Source organism: Balaenoptera borealis, assembly GCF_965194805.1.
Source record: "Balaenoptera borealis genome assembly, chromosome: 7".
Taxonomy (NCBI): Eukaryota; Metazoa; Chordata; class Mammalia; order Artiodactyla; family Balaenopteridae; genus Balaenoptera; species Balaenoptera borealis.
In genome coordinates this window covers 54,098,051-54,115,982 of record NC_138864.1, presented here as the reverse complement: position 1 = coordinate 54,115,982, position 17,932 = coordinate 54,098,051, and the positions used below count along the sequence as shown (strand labels likewise).

The following is a 17,932-nucleotide window of genomic DNA, read 5'->3' as shown; positions in this document are numbered from 1 at the left end:
TAAGCCTGTGTGCCACAACTCCTGAGCCTGCGCTCTAGAGCCCGTGAGCCACAACGACTGAGCCCATGTGCCACAACTACTGAAGCCCGCGTGCCTAGAGCCCATGCCCCACAACAAGAGAAGCCACTGCAATGGGAAGCCTGCTCACCACAACGAAGAGTAGCTCCCGCTCGCCACAACGAGAGAAAGCCCGCACGCAGCAATGAAGACCGAACGCAGCCAAAAATAAACAAATAAATAATTTTAAAAAAATTTTTTTAAAGAGTAAATTATATGTGACAATTTCATGTCATATGGTTTGAGTAAGAATAAGTAGGATTCCATTTTATAGAAATGTAGTGATTTTTCTTTCTACACTGATGTCACATTCCTCTCTCTGTCTCTCTCGGTGTCATTTGTGCCCTCAGCATCCCCACAGAGGTCTGTACCGTCGTCTCTGACCCCACCTGCCAGGTCACCCAGAACACAATCTGCGACCCTGTGGACATGGACCTGGGCGACATGTGCTTGCTGACAGTGAGAAGAGCCTTTGGTGGGTCTGGGACATACTGTATGAACCTCACTCTGGGTGATGATGCAAGCCTGGCCCTTACAAGCACCCTCGTCTCTATTCCTGGAAGAGGTAAGTTTTGTTTTATGGTTGTATGAACATTTCATATTGCAGATAAAGTGTGTGTCCAATACCAAAGCTACTCAAGGCTTCACTCTCAATATTTAGTTTTATTTCCATGTAAAATTCATTGAACTGTTGTTAACGTGGATTTGAGAAATGGCATTAAAAGCCAACAGCAAATCTACTTAGGGAAGGGATGAGAGAGAGAAACCCAATGAAATAATGGCCAGAGAAAAGCCTTTTGATGAAAAAAAATCAGCTGTGATCATGGACCAGTAATAATGGGATGTGGTCACTGCACGCTCAGATAGATTTGTAATTCAAGAGGGAAGTGCAAAGCCCAATATCAAAAAATAACAATGTTCACCAATTAAGCTACAACAAAGGGGAGGCTGGTATCATGCTGTCATTGGAATCCACCTGGGCAAAGATGTGAAACCATGAAGAGAAATGAGAAACCAGGTGGTCTCCTGGTTCCCTTCTGACTTGCCATGTGCCCTCTCTTTCCCTTCCCAAATTCTACCAAGCATTACACTGAGGCAGAAACAAACCAATTTACCTAGTCCTTAAATGTTCACCAGAAAAACTACTCCTTGTCCCCTTAATGCTCGGAGAGGTAAAATGTTAGCAAAGTGGTTGAAGGAATTTCATTGTGAAATTCCCATTTACTGGTGGCTGCTAATTTTCCCCAACCCATAAGGACTCTACCTGGCGACCCTAACTGAATTTCACTTGTAACTGACTGTGTTGTAAGATACTGCTTTACCTCTTAGAGGAAGTGCTACATGGTGGGACGGAAGGCACAGATTAAATTGTGCACACATTACAGCACGTGTTTTGCTCCTTAATTTGAGTATTGTCGGGTACAACCTAACAACTAACTCACAAATAACTTTCGGTCGTGGAGTCTATCTTATAAGGTGAAATGTACTTAAACATATATTTACTCATTAACTATATAAAAGGCAGCTTTAACCTCATTGAAAGAAAAGCGTAAGTAATCATGCATATGATTATTTGCATGAGGGTTTATTGTTGGTGAGATCCAAGGTGGACATTAAAAAAAAAAAGAAAAGAATGCAAAGGTACGCTGCTTCCTCCCAGGGAGGGTGCATGGGGTCTGGGGTGCAGAAGTGGGGAGCCGGGCAGAAAGAGGCAACTGGAGCCTCTGTATTCGAGTGAGTGTGGATCTTCTACACCATCACCTCCAGGAGCTACTGGGGTTGTTTTTCTTGTGCTGCTGCAGTTACTTTTAGAATTGCCTTTTAAAGTCCCAACCTATTCTGTGAAGCTTTCTCAGTTCTGGCAAACCACGGTTCTCTTACCTGGATTAGACGCTTGGATATTTGCTTCCCTTTAATCCTTCTTGTAGTGAGTGATAACTTTAGGTGTGACCTGAGCCATTTTTAAAATCCAAAAAAGGAAGCTCAGAAAGAGAGCTTTTAATCCAATGGGAATTGTAACTTGATGACTTGGGTTTCAAAGTCAGAATCTCAAAAGTCCATCATTGTTCAAAGGCAAACCCATTGACTTTTAGCTGAAATGACTTTTAATTATTGATTCAAGGAACATTCATGAAGCACCTGCAATGCTTTCAACAAATATTCACTGGGCGTCCACTCCATGTCCATCACAGCTCCAGGCACCAGGTAGCCAGTTCTAGATAGAGTGGGAACAAGGTGAGGAAGGTCCCAGCTTTTGTGAGCAGAATGAGACAATAAACAAATACGATGGTATTGTGAAGACAGTGAAGGCATGGAGAGTGACAAGCATGGAAGAGAGGGCACAGAGGTTGGCTCTCTAGACTGGGAGGTTGGGAAAGTCCTGCCAATGCAGTGGCACCCGCTTGGTGAAGTGCCTTCTTTGAATGAGGAGAAGGGCCTCCTCCTCCTCCTCTGAGACCTGCATTTCAAGAATGAGCAGCCCATCTAGATCCTTATGCACCACAGGTAGGGTTTGGGTTTTATTCTGTACGTAAGAGGAACCACTGGAGGGGTTGAAGCATGATCTGATCAATGCTATTAGATGATCGTTCAGACTGCTGAATGAAGCAAGGGTTATTGGAAAGTAGCAGTGGAAGCGAGTAGACAATGAAGGTGATTCCCTTAATCACCTCAGGAAAGAGGGCTGGAGGCTGGGACTGTGATGGCGGCAGAGAAGATGGAGAGAAAATAGACGAACTCCAGTTATACTCTGGTGGTAGAGACAAGACTAGTTGATTTGCTGGGTTCTGGGAGTACAGAGAAGACATACTCCCTGCTTTATGGCTCTTACAGTCTAGCAGGAGAGAAATTTGTGTAAAGAAGTAATTGCGGGCTTCCCTGGTGACGCAGTGGTTAAGAATCCGCCTGCCAATGCAGGGGACACGGGTTCGAGCCCTGGTCTGGGAAGATCCCACATGCTGCGGAGCAACTAAGCCCGTGCACCACAACTACTGAGCCCGAGAGCCACAACTACTGAAGCCCGTGCACTTAGAGCCCATGCTCCGCAGCAAGAGAAGCCACCGCAATGAGCCCTCGCACCGCAATGAAGAGTAGCCCCTGCTCACCGCAACTAGAGAAAGCCCACGTGCAGCAATGAAGACCCAATGCAGCCAAAAATAAATAAATAAAATAAATAAATTTTTTAAGAAAAGTAATTGCAACACAGTGTGATGGAGGCAGAGGAAGAGAGATAAGGAGAGAAGTGACAAAGGAAGGCATGACCTGGTGCCCGCATGCATGTCTGGAAGGTGTCCCAAAGGGGCAGACGCTGGAGATGAGTTGGGAGAAGGATGTTCCCGGCAGAGGGTGTGGAGATTTGAAAGAGCACGGGGAGGATGGATTTTTAGCACAGCTGGAAAGAAGGCAGTGGAAGATGAGGCCAGAGGAGTGTGCAGGGGGATCATGAAGACCTTCACCACATGTGCGCAGCTGGGTCAGCTCAGACCCCATCAGGTATCTCCGGGACGTGACATCTGTCTCCTGAGCCCTTAACACGGTGTTCCAGACACGCTAACTCATTCTCTAAATGGAAGATAAGCTGCCCCCAAGGACTATGTATTATGTAATGGGAAAGATTACTGAAAGCGCAGAGAGAGCCATATATCTTCTGTTAGCTCTCTTCCTCATTGATTTAATTGCATTACAAGCAGCATGTCCTCGAGGTGGAAGTTGTCACTAATACGGTCTTGCTTTTGTTTTAAGACCCAGCCTCCCTTTTAAGAATGGCAAATGGTACCCTGGTCTTCGTTGGCTGCATGGCCATATTTGTCACTGTGATCGCCCTTTTGGTGTACAAGTAAGTTGCTGGTTCTAACACTTTAAATCACTAGCGTATATTGTCAAAAATAAATAGCATATTTCTGCACAAGTGGGCTGTTTTCCCTTTTTCGCTTTTAAGCATTTTGTGTGTGGGAGGAAAATCTTCCACTGAATGACGAATACCAAACTAGCCTATTAATTTTGCTGTGTTTTTTTTTTAATCCCTAAAAATGCTACCAAATGTCAGTCACTTTACCAAATTGTGTCAGCTTAATGTTTAACATATAATCTCAAGTTATAGTAAGCAGACACATTTCTTGCATGAAGAAGAGAAAATAAATACATTTTCATAAGACATCAGTGCCTTAAAAGCCATAAATTAAATAGAATTAACCATTCTGCACTTGGTATGTAAAAGACTGTAGAAAGCAACCTTTTCCAGCTGGAGATCTTTTTTTAATCTGTCCAACACATTGCTTTCAGAAAACACAAGGAATACAAACCAATAGAAAACAGCACTGGGATCGTGGTCAGAGGCAAAGGCCTGAATGTTTTCCTCAATTGTGCAAAGACGTTCTTCCCCGGATACCAGGAAAAAGATCCACTGCTCAAGAACCAACTGGGAATTCTTTAAGTCTTCTGCCTTACTTCTGACCAATAGCTCACTCTTCAGCGCCATTTATGTCAGCTATGCTAGAGTGGATGACGATTAACTTTTTAAAAAGGTGATTGTAAAATATATATTGTGGTTTAGGGAGGTCCAATTTTTATTATAGGTTAAATGACATTTTAGAGAGGTGGAGGGGAATTAAACTACACACAGCCTCACCCATGTTATATTAACTGATAAAACCAGTTAGCAGCACTTTCTTTCGTGACGGTTTATGTTTCACTTATAATGTCTTAGGTGATTAGTAGGATAAATATACTGTATCCAGAGTAGCAGAGGAAGGTACTTTCGTTAGAGTCTGACCTAGGTTAACTGGAAGGAGAGGCTGGATGTGTTCTAGCTTTCCATATGACCATATGCATAAAACCAGTGTATTCCTGTTCTGAAGGTCATGTTCCAAGCTACCTGAATCCTATGTCAATGAACATGCATGACCTCCCAACAGAACACTAACAGGTAAGCCTTTAGTAGGCTGTGCATGCTTGTTATACTAAAAGAAAAAATACTAATCTAATAAATGATTGTGAATATGTTTGTGACCACCTGCCGAGCCCAAATGTGTAAAGGAACGGTACTCATTCATTCATTTTTCCCATGGACATTTATGTAGCACTTTCTGTATACCAGGCATGTTGCTAAGTACATGGCCCTGTACTCAGAGTGTTGACATTCTTGTGGATATATCTGAATTTCTGTACACTCTGGCACCATAGTTGAAAATTAGAGTTGAAATTATATATTACGATTTTCCAAAGAAGGAGGCCCCTGGTTTTCCTACTGGTTTCTCTATTCAAATGATACAGAAACTTAATCACCAAGGATTTTACTTTCATTTGTAACTGAAGCTACTATATGTCAGTCATGACATTCTTCTTCTCCTTCCTGGAAAATAAAGTATGAAAATAAAAAAAATAAAATAAAGCTCTTGGAATTATTTTTCTAATTTGTTGTTTGCCATTCAATTTCATTTAGAGTTTGTTTTTTTTTTTAGAAATTCACGTTCTTTTATTTATTTATTTATTTATTTATGACTGTGTTGGGTCTTCGTTTCTGTGCGAGGGCTTTCTCTCGTTGCGGCAAGTGGGGGCCACTCTTCATCGCGGTGCGCGGGCCTCTCACCATCGCGGCCTCTCTTGTTGCGGAGCACAGGCTCCAGACGCGCAGGCTCAGTAATTGTGGCTCACGGGCCCAGTTGCTCCGCAGCATGTAGGATCTTCCCAGACCAGGGCTCGAACCCGTGTCCCCTGCATTGGCAGGCAGATTCTAAACTACTGCGCCACCAGGGAAGCCCCATTTAGAGTTTTAACACATAAAAAGTTGTTTAACTCTGCCCCATGGAGCACTGATAGTTTCATAAGTATTTTGTATTTTTAACTATATGTATACAGTATGTGAAATTGCAGTAAATTATATATATATATATATATATATACACACACACACATACATATATATGTATGTATATATATATATATATAATCAGGCCAGTCTAAAAGAAGAGATTTTCTACAGGCAGTTCTGGACTCTTTGAACAGTCAGGATTATATTAAAAATAAAGGTTAGAGGATGGTTCTAGGTCACAGATTGGCAATCTTTTTCTGTAAAGCGTCAGGTAGTTAGTATTTTAGGCTCTATGGGCCATACGGTGTCTGTTGCAACTACTCAACTCCAAAATTGTAGCACAAAAGCCATCATATACATAAATGAAAGCACATGGCTGTGTTCCAGCACAAGCATATTGACAAAAGCAGGTGGTGGGCCACATCTGGCCCACAGGCCATAGCTTGTGGACCCATATTCTAGACTAAAAGAGACTAGAGAGACACAGCAACCAAGAGCAACTGAGGAATCTAGATTGCATCCTATTATTAAAGAACAGCTATGAAAGATATTCTTGAGACAACTGAGGGAAATCTGAATACACACTGGATACCAAATGATATAACAGAATTAGTGTTAATTTTCTTAAGGAGTTAGTCTAGTTCATTCACTTCATAGATGGCCAAGGCCAAAAATAAGCTCTTTATTCTGGAATCATCCCAAAGAGTACAAAATTTGCAGAACAAGAAACGTGGAATTTATCTGCATTTATGAGTTGGCTGAAGGTCAGTGGTTCTCAACCACAGGTTAGGTTACTTTGCCCCTTGGGGGGCCCTGGCAATATTAGGAGACTTTTTTTTTTTTAATTTTATTTATTTATTTATTTACTTATGGCTGTGTTGGGTCTTCGTCTCTGTGCGAGGGCTTTCTCTAGTTGCGGCAAGTGGGGGCCACTCTTCATCGCGGTGCGCAGGCCTCTCATTATCGCGGCCTCTCTTGTTGCGGAGCACAGGCTCCAGACCCGCAGGCTCAGCAATTGTGGCTCACGGGCCTAGTTGCTCCGCGGCATGTAGGATCTTCCCAGACCAGGGCTCGAACCCGTGTCCCCTGCATTGACAGGCAGGCTCTCAACCACTGCGCCACCAGGGAAGCCCCTAGGAGACATTTTTGATTGTCAGAACTAGGATGGGGTGCTACTGGCATCTAGTGCGTAGAGGCCAGGAATGCTGCTAAACATCCTACGATACACAGGACGGCCCCCACAGCAAAGCACCCCATCTTACCTGACCCCAAAGGTCAGCAGCCCTATTGTGGAGTAACTGAAGAATCTCTGGACATGGATGTAAAGAGAGAAGACTTAGATTTGAATCCAGCCCTGCCACTTAAAGCTGAGAAACCCTGGGCAAGTTATTTGAACTTTCTTGAGCCTCAGTCTCCTCATCTGTAAAATGGATATGCAGTCCCTCCATAACTTACTTCATAGGGCTACTGCAAGCCCCTCTGAAAGAATGAATGCATGTGAAATCACTTTGTATAGGGCATAATTGTATATATATACTACATGTGAGAAGCAATGTGAAGGGGCTTGCCATTTTTATGATGATTAGGAGGCCAGGACATTCATACCAAAAGCAGAAAAATAATATCAAGTGGCAGCAGAATCTTTTGTAGGTTTGTTAAACACAGGCTTCTGAGCCCAACCCCCCCAAAATTATGGGTCGAGGCCCCATAATTTCTGTGTCTCACCAGTTCCCATGTGATGTTGATACGGCTGCTCCCAGACCTAACTTTGAGAAATACTGGTCTCGAGATCTACTCTTGCCTTCTCATATCAACAGGGGGTAGCAGAGAGCAGCAAATATCCAGTCAGTCACCAGGGAAGTGAGTTGAAATCCTCATGAAACCTCCCTCGGTTTCAATCTAACAAATGGCAGGAGAGAGGGCTGAAATTGTGAATTATTTAGATTTATATTCTCCTTGTGACCTTGGCAACAAGTCATTTAACTTCTGCTGAATTGTTATCTGTAAAATGGGGAAAGTAACCTAAAAGATAGTGGGATGACTTGATTAATGTTTGCTGAGAATTAGAACTTCCAAACAAAATTGAAATGTGCAGGTAGTAAATTATTCTGGGAATTTCTTATTCCTTGGACCCTTTATAAACATCTGCATTTTAAACACTTCTGACTCATTTGTAAACATTGGTTGCCTTCGATGCATTTTCAGTTGTTTAACAGTTTAGAGGCAATACTTTGTACGCATTCATTATATCCGGAATGTGTAATAACTCCAAGCCTAAGAGACAGGCTAAGGGCAGATGAGAAGATAGTTATCCAGGGGGTGAAGGTGACCACCTTTTGATGGGGCCCCTGGTGGGTGGGAAATCCTTTAAGGTTTTTGCAGAGTGGCCCCAAAGCTGCTGGAATAGGTGCTCTAAAAATTCAGAGGCCAGTTCCCAGGAATCACCTCTTACAGGCTGATTTTGATCCTTCGACCATCATTTACTAAGCACCAGTATGTCCCAGGCTCTGGTTTGGAGGCGACACAGCCATGAACAAGAGACAAAGACTCTGCTTTCTTGGAGTTTGGGTCCCAGAGGTTTACTGCAGTGAGAGTCCTAACCTCTGGCCTGGAGTCCCCCATCCTGGCCACCCCATTGGCCTCAGTGTAATCTGCAGAGGTGATTTCTCTATTATTTACAATAGAATTGTCATTCCTTTTGCCATCGAAATTCTGGAATAAAATTTGCTTTGGAGATCTTCATAGGCTTTTTGGAATTTAGGTGCCTTATTTAACCAATTTTAATTCTCTGTGTAATTTTCCCACCCATATCATCATGTCACCTCCCCAGTGAAAATTTCTCTCAAATTTCCAATGCAGTTGTCACTGTTAATTGCATTGCGCAGGTTTTAATAATACAAATTAAAGATCAAGATTTGAGCTTACTGAATCCTTAGTTTTAAGGTGTTTGTTAGAATAAATTCCTTTAGGGTGAAAAAAAAAGATGAATTACTTATGAGAAGTGGCAGGAGGATTTTGCGGCTATGGGTGGAATTTTAAATTTTGCTTTTTGGAATTGAGTGGAGGGAGGGAGGTAGGCCTTAAATCAAGACCCCCGAACTCTGTGGTGGCCCCCAAGCTGTAAGCTTATTCAGCTTTCTGCTTTGCGGAGAACTGCTTGTCTCTTTCTTGGTATGCACTCCTGACGCTGCGGTATTGAGCGTAAAAAAGGAAAATGGCTTGCGGCCAGTTTCGTTCCAGGTGCCTGCTCTGGATCTAAGAGCCCCTGGTTGTTCCCCAGAAGAAGGACGTGCTGCCCTGAGGGGGAAGTCTGTATCTCCAAAGAATGGCCCATAAGGCATGCTGACGCATAGATAGTGATGCATAGATAGTGATGCATAGATAATGGCGCATAGATAATGGCGCATAGATAGTGGCGACAGAATTATGTGGAAATACAAGGTTTGCTGATTTGTTGTCTGGTATTCGTTCCGTACTAAACCTATATATACATTCATGCTCTTTGAATAAACTAGCCTTGCAACCATCAGTTGTCTTGGCCCTTCTGACCCCATACTGGTGCTTTTCAGTTCCTTACCCCTCACCACCAGGAACTTCTAGCTTTCTGCAGCCGGTCTGCGGCAAGTGGCGCCCGAACAGGGACCTGAGTGCGTGAGGCATTTTGGAAGATTTCAGGTAAGTAGAACTCTCGAGTGAGATAGTGTGGCCACAAGAAATAATTTCGTTTTTAGGACGGTAACTCGAGAAAGAGTCAGAAGTAAAATAATATGGGACAAAAGGGCTCTAAGGAGCGTGATTTATTTGCTCAGGTTTTGCTTTCAATGTTAAAAGCCCGTGGAACTAAGGTAACTACCTCACAACTTCTGGAATTTTTGCAATTAGTATATGATGCTTGTCCTTGGTTCCCTTAAGGAGGATCAGTGGACTTAGCAATTTGGACTCGTGTAGGAGATGAATTATCTAAATATCATGAAGCTCATGGACCATCTTCTGTTTCAGTTTCCATTTTTAGCTTGTGGAATTTAATAAGAGATTGTTTTAATCCAATTTATGATTCAGTTCCAAAATTAACAGCTAAATCTGTAGAACATATTGCTGCAGTAGATACTGCTCCTCCGTTGCCACCGAGGATAAAGAGTGTTAATTCACTTGATGATGATGACTTTTCTTTTGATTTAGCGGATGAAGAAGCCAAATATGAGGCTGAAAAATATCCTGATGAAAATATTCTTCCGCGGTTACAGCAATTACATGTCTCTGTCCCTATCCCTCCTAAGCTTAGTCCTTTACAACAAGCAGTACGGGGAGCTCTTAATAGAGGGGAGGATCTTTTATTCTGCTGCCCGGTGGTGGAACGACCCAATCCTCAAAATCCACAACAAAATAATCGGGAATATCAGCCTCTCTCCTTTAAGGTTTTGAAAGATTTAAAAGCAGCCTGTGCACAATATGGGCCTATAGCCCCTTTCACTATTACTATGTTGGATACTATTGCTACAGAAGCATTGCCTCCAGCAGACTGGAAATCTATTGCTCGTGCTTGTCTCACTGGTGGCGACTATTTACTTTGGAAATCAGAATATTATGAAAAGGCTGCTGAACAAGCTGAAAGAAATACTGCACATAATGTGCTAGTAAATTATGAGATGTTGATTGGGGAAGGACAACATCAGTTATTACAGGATCAATTAGCTTTCCCTTTTGTGGCTTATGCTCAGATCAGTCATATAGCTCTACATGCATGGAAACATTTACCTGCCTCCACTAGGACTGAAGACCTTGCTAAAATAAGGCAAGGGGCAGATGAACCTTATGCTGATTTTGTGGATAGATTATTACAGGCTGTTAATAGAATTATTTCTGATGGTCCTTCTGGAGCAATTATCGTCAAACAATTGGCTTTCGAAAATGCTAATAATATTTGTCAAGCAGCTATACGTCCATGGAAAAGGAAAGGAAATTTAGAGGATTATATTCGAGTTTGTTCTGATATTGGATCATCTTACTTACAGGGAGCAGCTATAGCTGCAGCCCTAACTAAGGCAGGATTTGGCCCAAATGCTAAAAGTAAAAACTATTTTAAATGTGGGAAGCCAGGTCATTTTACAAAAAATTGTACTGTTGATACTCCTAATATGCCTGTCGTAAATTCTGTGCCTCAAGGTAAATCTCCTCCTCCCACAATTTGTCCCCGATGCCAAAGACGACGGCATTGGGCTAAAGAATGTCGATCAGTGATTCATAAAGATGGAACTCCCTTGTCGGGAAACTTCCGGAGGGGCCTGCTCCGGCCCCATCAAACAATTGGAGCAATGTCAATAATCCCCTCACAACCTGCTCCACCGCCTCCAGCTCAGACCTTTGTTCCTCAGGGAATGGAATCTCCTCCCTTCAAAGGGCCACGCCAAATAGTGCAGGACTGGACCTCTGTGCCTCCACCCAATTCTTATTAACCTCGGATATGGGACCCCAAGCCCTTCCTACGGGAACTTTTGGGCCTTTACCCCAGGGAACGGTTGGTATAATCCTTGGAAGAAGTAGTATGTCTATGAAAGGCTTAACTATTATTCCTGGGGTGATTGATGCTGATTATGAAGGGGAATTAAAGGTTATGGTTCAAACATCAAAAGGATCTTTTCTTATCACACCCGGTATGCGAATAGCTCAGCTTCTATTAATTCCATTCATACCAGAAGGAAAAATTTTACAACATAACAAAAGAGGAACTGGGGCTTTCGGTTCCTCTGATGCAGTTTACTGGATTCAACAAATTGGTAGGGAAAGACCACAATTGGTATTAAAAATAAATGGAAGGCCTTTTTCTGGGTTATTAGATACTGGTGCTGATGTTTCTGTTATTTCGTTTATACATTGGCCAAAAAATTGGCCCGTGCACCAAACCATTACACAGTTGCAAGGTATTGGCCAATCTAATTCTCCACAACAAAGTTCGCAATACCTACATTGGCAGGATGCTGAAGGTAATCAAGGAATATTCAAACCCTACGTATTGCCCGGACTGCCAGTTAACCTTTGGGGAAGAGATATATTACAACAAATGGGAATCCTATTGCTTAGTCCCAACCCTACTGTAACTAATATATTGTTAAATCAAGGTTATGATCCTAGGAATGGTTTGGGAAAAAATCAACAGGGAAATAAATTACCCTTACAGACTGATAATAAACGGGATAAAACAGGCTTGGGTTTTTTCTAGGGGCCTTGGATTCTCCTCCACCACATGCTGACCCTATAACTTGGATTTCTGATAATCCTGTCTGGGTGGACCAATGGCCCCTTTCTAAGGAGAAATTAATGGCGGCTCATAATATAATTAATGAACAGCTTGCTTTGGGCAGACTAGAAAAGTCTAATAGCCCTTGGAATACTCCTATATTTGTTATAAAGAAAAAATCGGGAAAATATCGTTTATTGCAAGATTTACGTGCTGTTAACCAAACTATGGTAATTATGGGAGCTCTGCAACCAGGTTTGCCTTCTCCTGCAGCCATACCTAAAAATTATATGATTATTATTATTGATCTTAAGGATTGCTTTTTTACTATTCCTCTATTTCCGGCTGATAAGTTGCGATTTGCTTTTAGCTTACCCTCTTTAAATTTTATAGAACCTATGCAACGTTATCAATGGAAAATGCTGCCTCAGGGTATGGCTAATAGTCCTACTTTATGTCAACAGTTTGTAGCTCAAGTTATTGCCCCTGTTCGTAAACAGTTTCCTCAGATATATTTTATTCATTATATGGATGACTTATTACTTGCTTATTCTGATAAACATATTTTACTTAAGGCTTATAATTCCCTTCAAAGTCATTTGTCACGATCAGGACTAGTCATTGCTGCTGACAAAGTACAGATGAACCCACCTTTCTCATATCTTGGTAAGTATATCACAAATTATAATATTACACCTCAGAAGATAGAGATACGGACTGACGTTCTTAAAACTTTAAATGATTTTCAAAAGTTATTAGGAGATATTAATTGGCTGCGACCTTCTTTAAAATTAACTACGGGTCAGTTACAGCCTCTTTTTAATATCCTAAAGGGAAGTCCTGATCCTTCTTCCCCTCGTATTCTAACTTCTGAAGCTCAACAAGCACTCAAGCTTGTAAACAAAGCAATACAATCTGCTCAGCTAACTAGAATTGAGCCTTCTTTACCTATACTATTAATAATCTGTGCTACGTCACATACCCCTACCGCCTTATTATGGCAAGAAACAGGAATTCTTGAATGGATTCATATGAAAAATACGCCTAATAAAGTCATTACACCTTATTATGAGTTAATAGCAACACTTGTTCAATTGGGTCGTAGAAGAAATATTCAGTTGGTAGGATATGAACCAAATTCTATTATTATACCTTATACTACTTATCAATATTCTTGGCCATTATTTGTCTCTGATTTTTGGGCTCTTGCTTTTGCTGGATATTCAGGAATTATTGATAATCATTATCCTTCTAATAAGCTCCTTCATTTTGCTACTCAACATCTATTTATTTTTCCAAAAACTATCTGTTCAACTCCTATTCTCAATGCCCCAAATGTTTTTACTGATGGTTCTGCCAATGGCATCGCTGTGGTTATTTCTGATGACTTACTTCATAAAGAACAAACAGATCATACCTCTGCCCAACGAGTTGAATTACATGCGATTTCCTTGGCTTTTCAAATCTTTTCACATTGTTCTTTTAATCTCTATACAGATAGCCATTATTTGGTTACTATTTTGCGTAACATAGAAACTGCTATAATTGGCAATACTGTTGATTCTCAATTGTTTCAGACTTTCTTTCAACTACAAAAGATTATTCGTCAGCATAACTTTCCTGTAGCCATATTACATATTCAAGCCCATTCAGGTCTCCCTGGCCCATTGTCTTTGAGAAATCAATTGGCTGACGAAAATACAAAGATTATAGGCTTAAGTTTATCTCAACCTCAGGATCTTGCTACTCAATCACATAATTTACATCATCAATCTGCTGCTATGCTTCAAAAACAATTCTCTATTTCTAGAGAAACAGCCCGATACATTGTTAAGTCCTGCTCTAAATGTTTACCCCACCTTCCTGTTCCACAATTTGGAGTCAATCCTCGGGGTTTACTCCCTCATCATCTTTGGCAAATGGATGTTACTCATATTCCCTCTTTTGGTAAATTACAATTTGTTCATGTAACTGTTGATACTTACTCTAATTTTATATGTGCTACGCCTTTGGCTGGGGAATCTACTAAATATGTAATTACTCATTTATTTCATTGTTTTGCATCTATGGGAATTCCTAAAGCTTTAAAAACAGATAATGCTCCAGGATATACGAGTAAAGCTTTTGCCAATTTTTGTGCAACTTTCCATATTTCACATAAAACAGGCATTCCCTACAATCCTCAGGGTCAAGGTATTGTAGAACGTGCCAACCAACAATTAAAAATTACATTACAAAAAATAAAAAAGGGGGAATATGATAGATCTCCTCAGATTATGCTTAATCATGCTTTATTTATTTTAAATTTTTTAACTTTAGATGCATTTAGTCACACGCCTTATGAACGATTGTTTACAGGTCTTTCGGGAACCCCTACTGAAAAAGCGCTTGTTAAATGGAAAGATCCCATGACTAACCTTTGGCATGGACCAGACCCTGTTTTAGTATGGGGCCGAGGCCATGTTTGTGTTTTCCCTAGGGAGGCAGACTCTCCGCGGTGGCTCCCGGAGCGCTTGGTTCGACATTATCATGCCATCACCAATAAACACCCTGACTCGAAGAATGCGTTGCCTGAGGCTCTCGCAATCGACCACAGCACACCCCAACCGGTTCCCCCGGCGGACGAGAAGAATGCGGCGACGGAGTAGGAGACAACTTGTCAGGGAGGCGAGGGGAGATCGAAATCAAATTACTTGGTATCAATTGCAATGTTTAGTATTTCAAACACGTAGGATTATGGAGGAGAGTGCTCATCCTCGCTCTCCTCTTACCTTTTTTTTAGCCATGATAGCTGTATTGGCAGCCCCACCTATAGAGGCTAAATCTTATTGGGCTTATGTACCCGATCCTCCTTTATTACAACCTGTTACATGGTCTGAAGCTGACCTTCCAATTTTCTATAATGATTCTACTTTTGGAAGAGTGCTAGGAAATTTGCCTATTACTAATACTTCTGTTAATTACTCTAATTGGTTTAATACTCCCCCTGTTTGTTTAAGTCCTATGAGTACCAATTCTGGTTGTGTTAAGGCTGTTGCTTTAGAACATGCTATTTCTTACCAAACCACTGTAAATTCTCAATTTTTTACTCATTTACGTAAAAATTATAAAGCTGTGGGATCTAATATTTGTCTTCCTTGCAAACAGACTGTTCCTAGACGAGAAGATTTATCCACCTTTGTATTTTGGTATAAGGATAACGTTCCCATTCACATGAATGCTAGAGTAACTAAGCTTGCTTCTAATACTTCGTTGGATCATTCTCTATGCATATATCGCTTGAGAATTGAAGATACTGGACATTATTTGTGTATTGAAACTACCATAGGTAATCAAGGGACGTTATTAACTGGACATCAAATTACGGTCGTAAAGACTGTCACAGGACTACAATTTCCTGCTTTTATGGCTTCTGAATTCCCGCAGTTTGATTTTCCTGTTTGTAATGATACATGGACTAAAGCCTCTGTCTGGTGTACTTTAGATTATGATAATGGCACCATACTAGTTTCTTCTGTCCCCGTTAATAATAACAGCCTTGTTTTTTACAAGCAATGGGAATTCTGGAAACTTGCCTTATCCTTTTCTTATAGACCGGTGATTACTTGCGTCGCTCCTCCTTATGCTTTATTGATTGGAGATTTAATTGTAGAATACACTATGAATCCTATAGGTTATAATATTACTTGTGTTAATTGTATCTTTAGTAGTTGTGTTTTGCCCGTTAAAGGATCTACATCTGTTATGATTATGAAGCAACCTTCTTATGTAATGTTACCTGTTAATTTGTCTGAACCATGGTATCATAACACTGGCATGCAAGCCTGGCTGGAATTGACTGAAGCATTAAAACGACCAAAGAGATTTATAGGTGTTCTAATATGTGCAATCCTAGCCTTAGCAGCTTTAACTGCTACTGCGGCCACTGCTGGGATTGCTCTTTCACAAACTATTCACCAGGCTCATTATGTTAATCAGTTATCTAAAAATACTAGTGTAGCATTAGCCCTACAAAGTCATATTGATACCCAACTAAAAACGGAAGTAGATGAATTAAAAAATGTTCTAATAGGAATAGGGGATCAAGTTATGGCTTTAAAATTAAAAATGCGTTTGATTTGTCATGCCAAATATACCTGGATTTGTGTAACTCAACATTTATATAATGATTCACAATGGGATTGGGAAAAAGTAAAAATGCATATATTAAGTGTATGGACTGATGGACACATTAGCCTTGATATTCAAAAGTTAAATGCCGAAATACAAGCTATTTAAGAGGCCCACCTGGACGAAGATGGACCCCAGAATTTGATTCAAGGATTATTAGATCAACTACAAGGGCTAAATCCGATACAATGGATTCATGGAGGGCTCTCAGGCCTGATATCAATTGGTGTACTACTTTTATTGGTGATCGGTTTATTACCTTGTATTGTTAGATTTGTAATGGGGCGCTTCGCTGTCTTGCGTCAGGATGTTCATGGCTTAAAACTACATTATCAAGCTTTAAAAAATAATAAAAAAGGGGGAAATGTGGTGGCCCCCAAGCTGTAAGCTTATTCAGCTTTCTGCTTTGCGGAGAACTGCTTGTCTCTTTCTTGGTATGCACTCCTGACGCTGCGGTATTGAGCGTAAAAAAGGAAAATGGCTTGCGGCCAGTTTCGTTCCAGGTGCCTGCTCTGGATCTAAGAGCCCCTGGTTGTTCCCCAGAAGAAGGACGTGCTGCCCTGAGGGGGAAGTCTGTATCTCCAAAGAATGGCCCATAAGGCATGCTGACGCATAGATAGTGATGCATAGATAGTGATGCATAGATAATGGCGCATAGATAATGGCGCATAGATAGTGGCGACAGAATTATGTGGAAATACAAGGTTTGCTGATTTGTTGTCTGGTATTCGTTCCGTACTAAACCTATATATACATTCATGCTCTTTGAATAAACTAGCCTTGCAACCATCAGTTGTCTTGGCCCTTCTGACCCCATACTGGTGCTTTTCAGTTCCTTACCCCTCACCACCAGGAACTTCTAGCTTTCTGCAGCCGGTCTGCGGCAGAACTCCAGCCTGGCACTGTTGCTCACGAGCTACGCAGCCTAAAGTCAGGCACTTTCTTTCTCTGCACCAAAACCTCCTTCTCTGTACAACGAGGAAAGGAGGAGGAGAGGAAAACTAACCTGGACGAATGCTAACGTCTCCTTGGGTTCTCGTGCTCCACTGTGCAAAGTGGGAGAGGGATATTAGCCGGTTGCCTTGCAGGGATGTCAGGAGGATGTGTTCTAAAGCAGTAGGGGTTGGCACACTACTGTTTATGGGCCAGATCTGCCTCTCTGCCCATTTTTCCATGGCTCGCAAGCTAAATTTGGTTTTTATATCTTTTAATGTTTGGGGAAAAAAAGAGAATATGATTTTGTGCCACATAAAAGTTGTATGAAGTTTGAAGTTCGTCCTCTGTAAATGAAGTTTTATTGGAGCATAGCCACGCTCATCCATTTACGTATTGTCGGCAATGCTTTTGCACTCCAAGAACAGCGATGAGTAGTCGGGACAGGGATTGTACCGTCTACACAGCCTAAAATATGTACTATTTAGTCCTTGATTGAAAAAGTTTGCTCATCTGTGTTTTGACACTTTGTTGAACTCCATTCCGAACTGAATGGAGAAAACAAGAATTCTTCAGAGAATTTCAATTCCATGAAATGCAATTTTCTTAATTGAGCACGTTGAGCTCTTACCCGCAATCTCATGTCACATTATTCTGTAATGACAACAAACGCTGTATTATCGGACATAGTGAGTTAAGTGTACATTGCCTACAAACTGCTATGGGGA

General features: G+C 41.3%; 1 protein-coding gene across 4 annotated transcripts in view; it reads left to right on the top strand.

Moving 5' to 3' along the window:
* GPNMB (glycoprotein nmb) overlaps nt 1–5,468 on the top strand; it is a 28,633-nt gene extending 23,165 nt beyond the window's left edge. For 3 of the 4 annotated variants that reach the window (XM_082398397.1, XM_082398396.1, XM_082398398.1), the window contains exons 9-11: nt 408–622; nt 3,799–3,892; nt 4,339–5,468. In XM_082398397.1, the coding sequence (XP_082254523.1) occupies nt 408–622; nt 3,799–3,892; nt 4,339–4,489 (460 nt within the window). In that variant the 3' untranslated portion in view covers nt 4,490–5,468. Of the gene's footprint in view, nt 1–407; nt 623–988; nt 3,893–4,338 lie in introns of those variants that run through there. The other variant, XM_082398399.1, reaches the window with a different exon arrangement.
* The last annotated feature ends 12,464 nt before the right edge of the window (nt 5,469–17,932 follow it).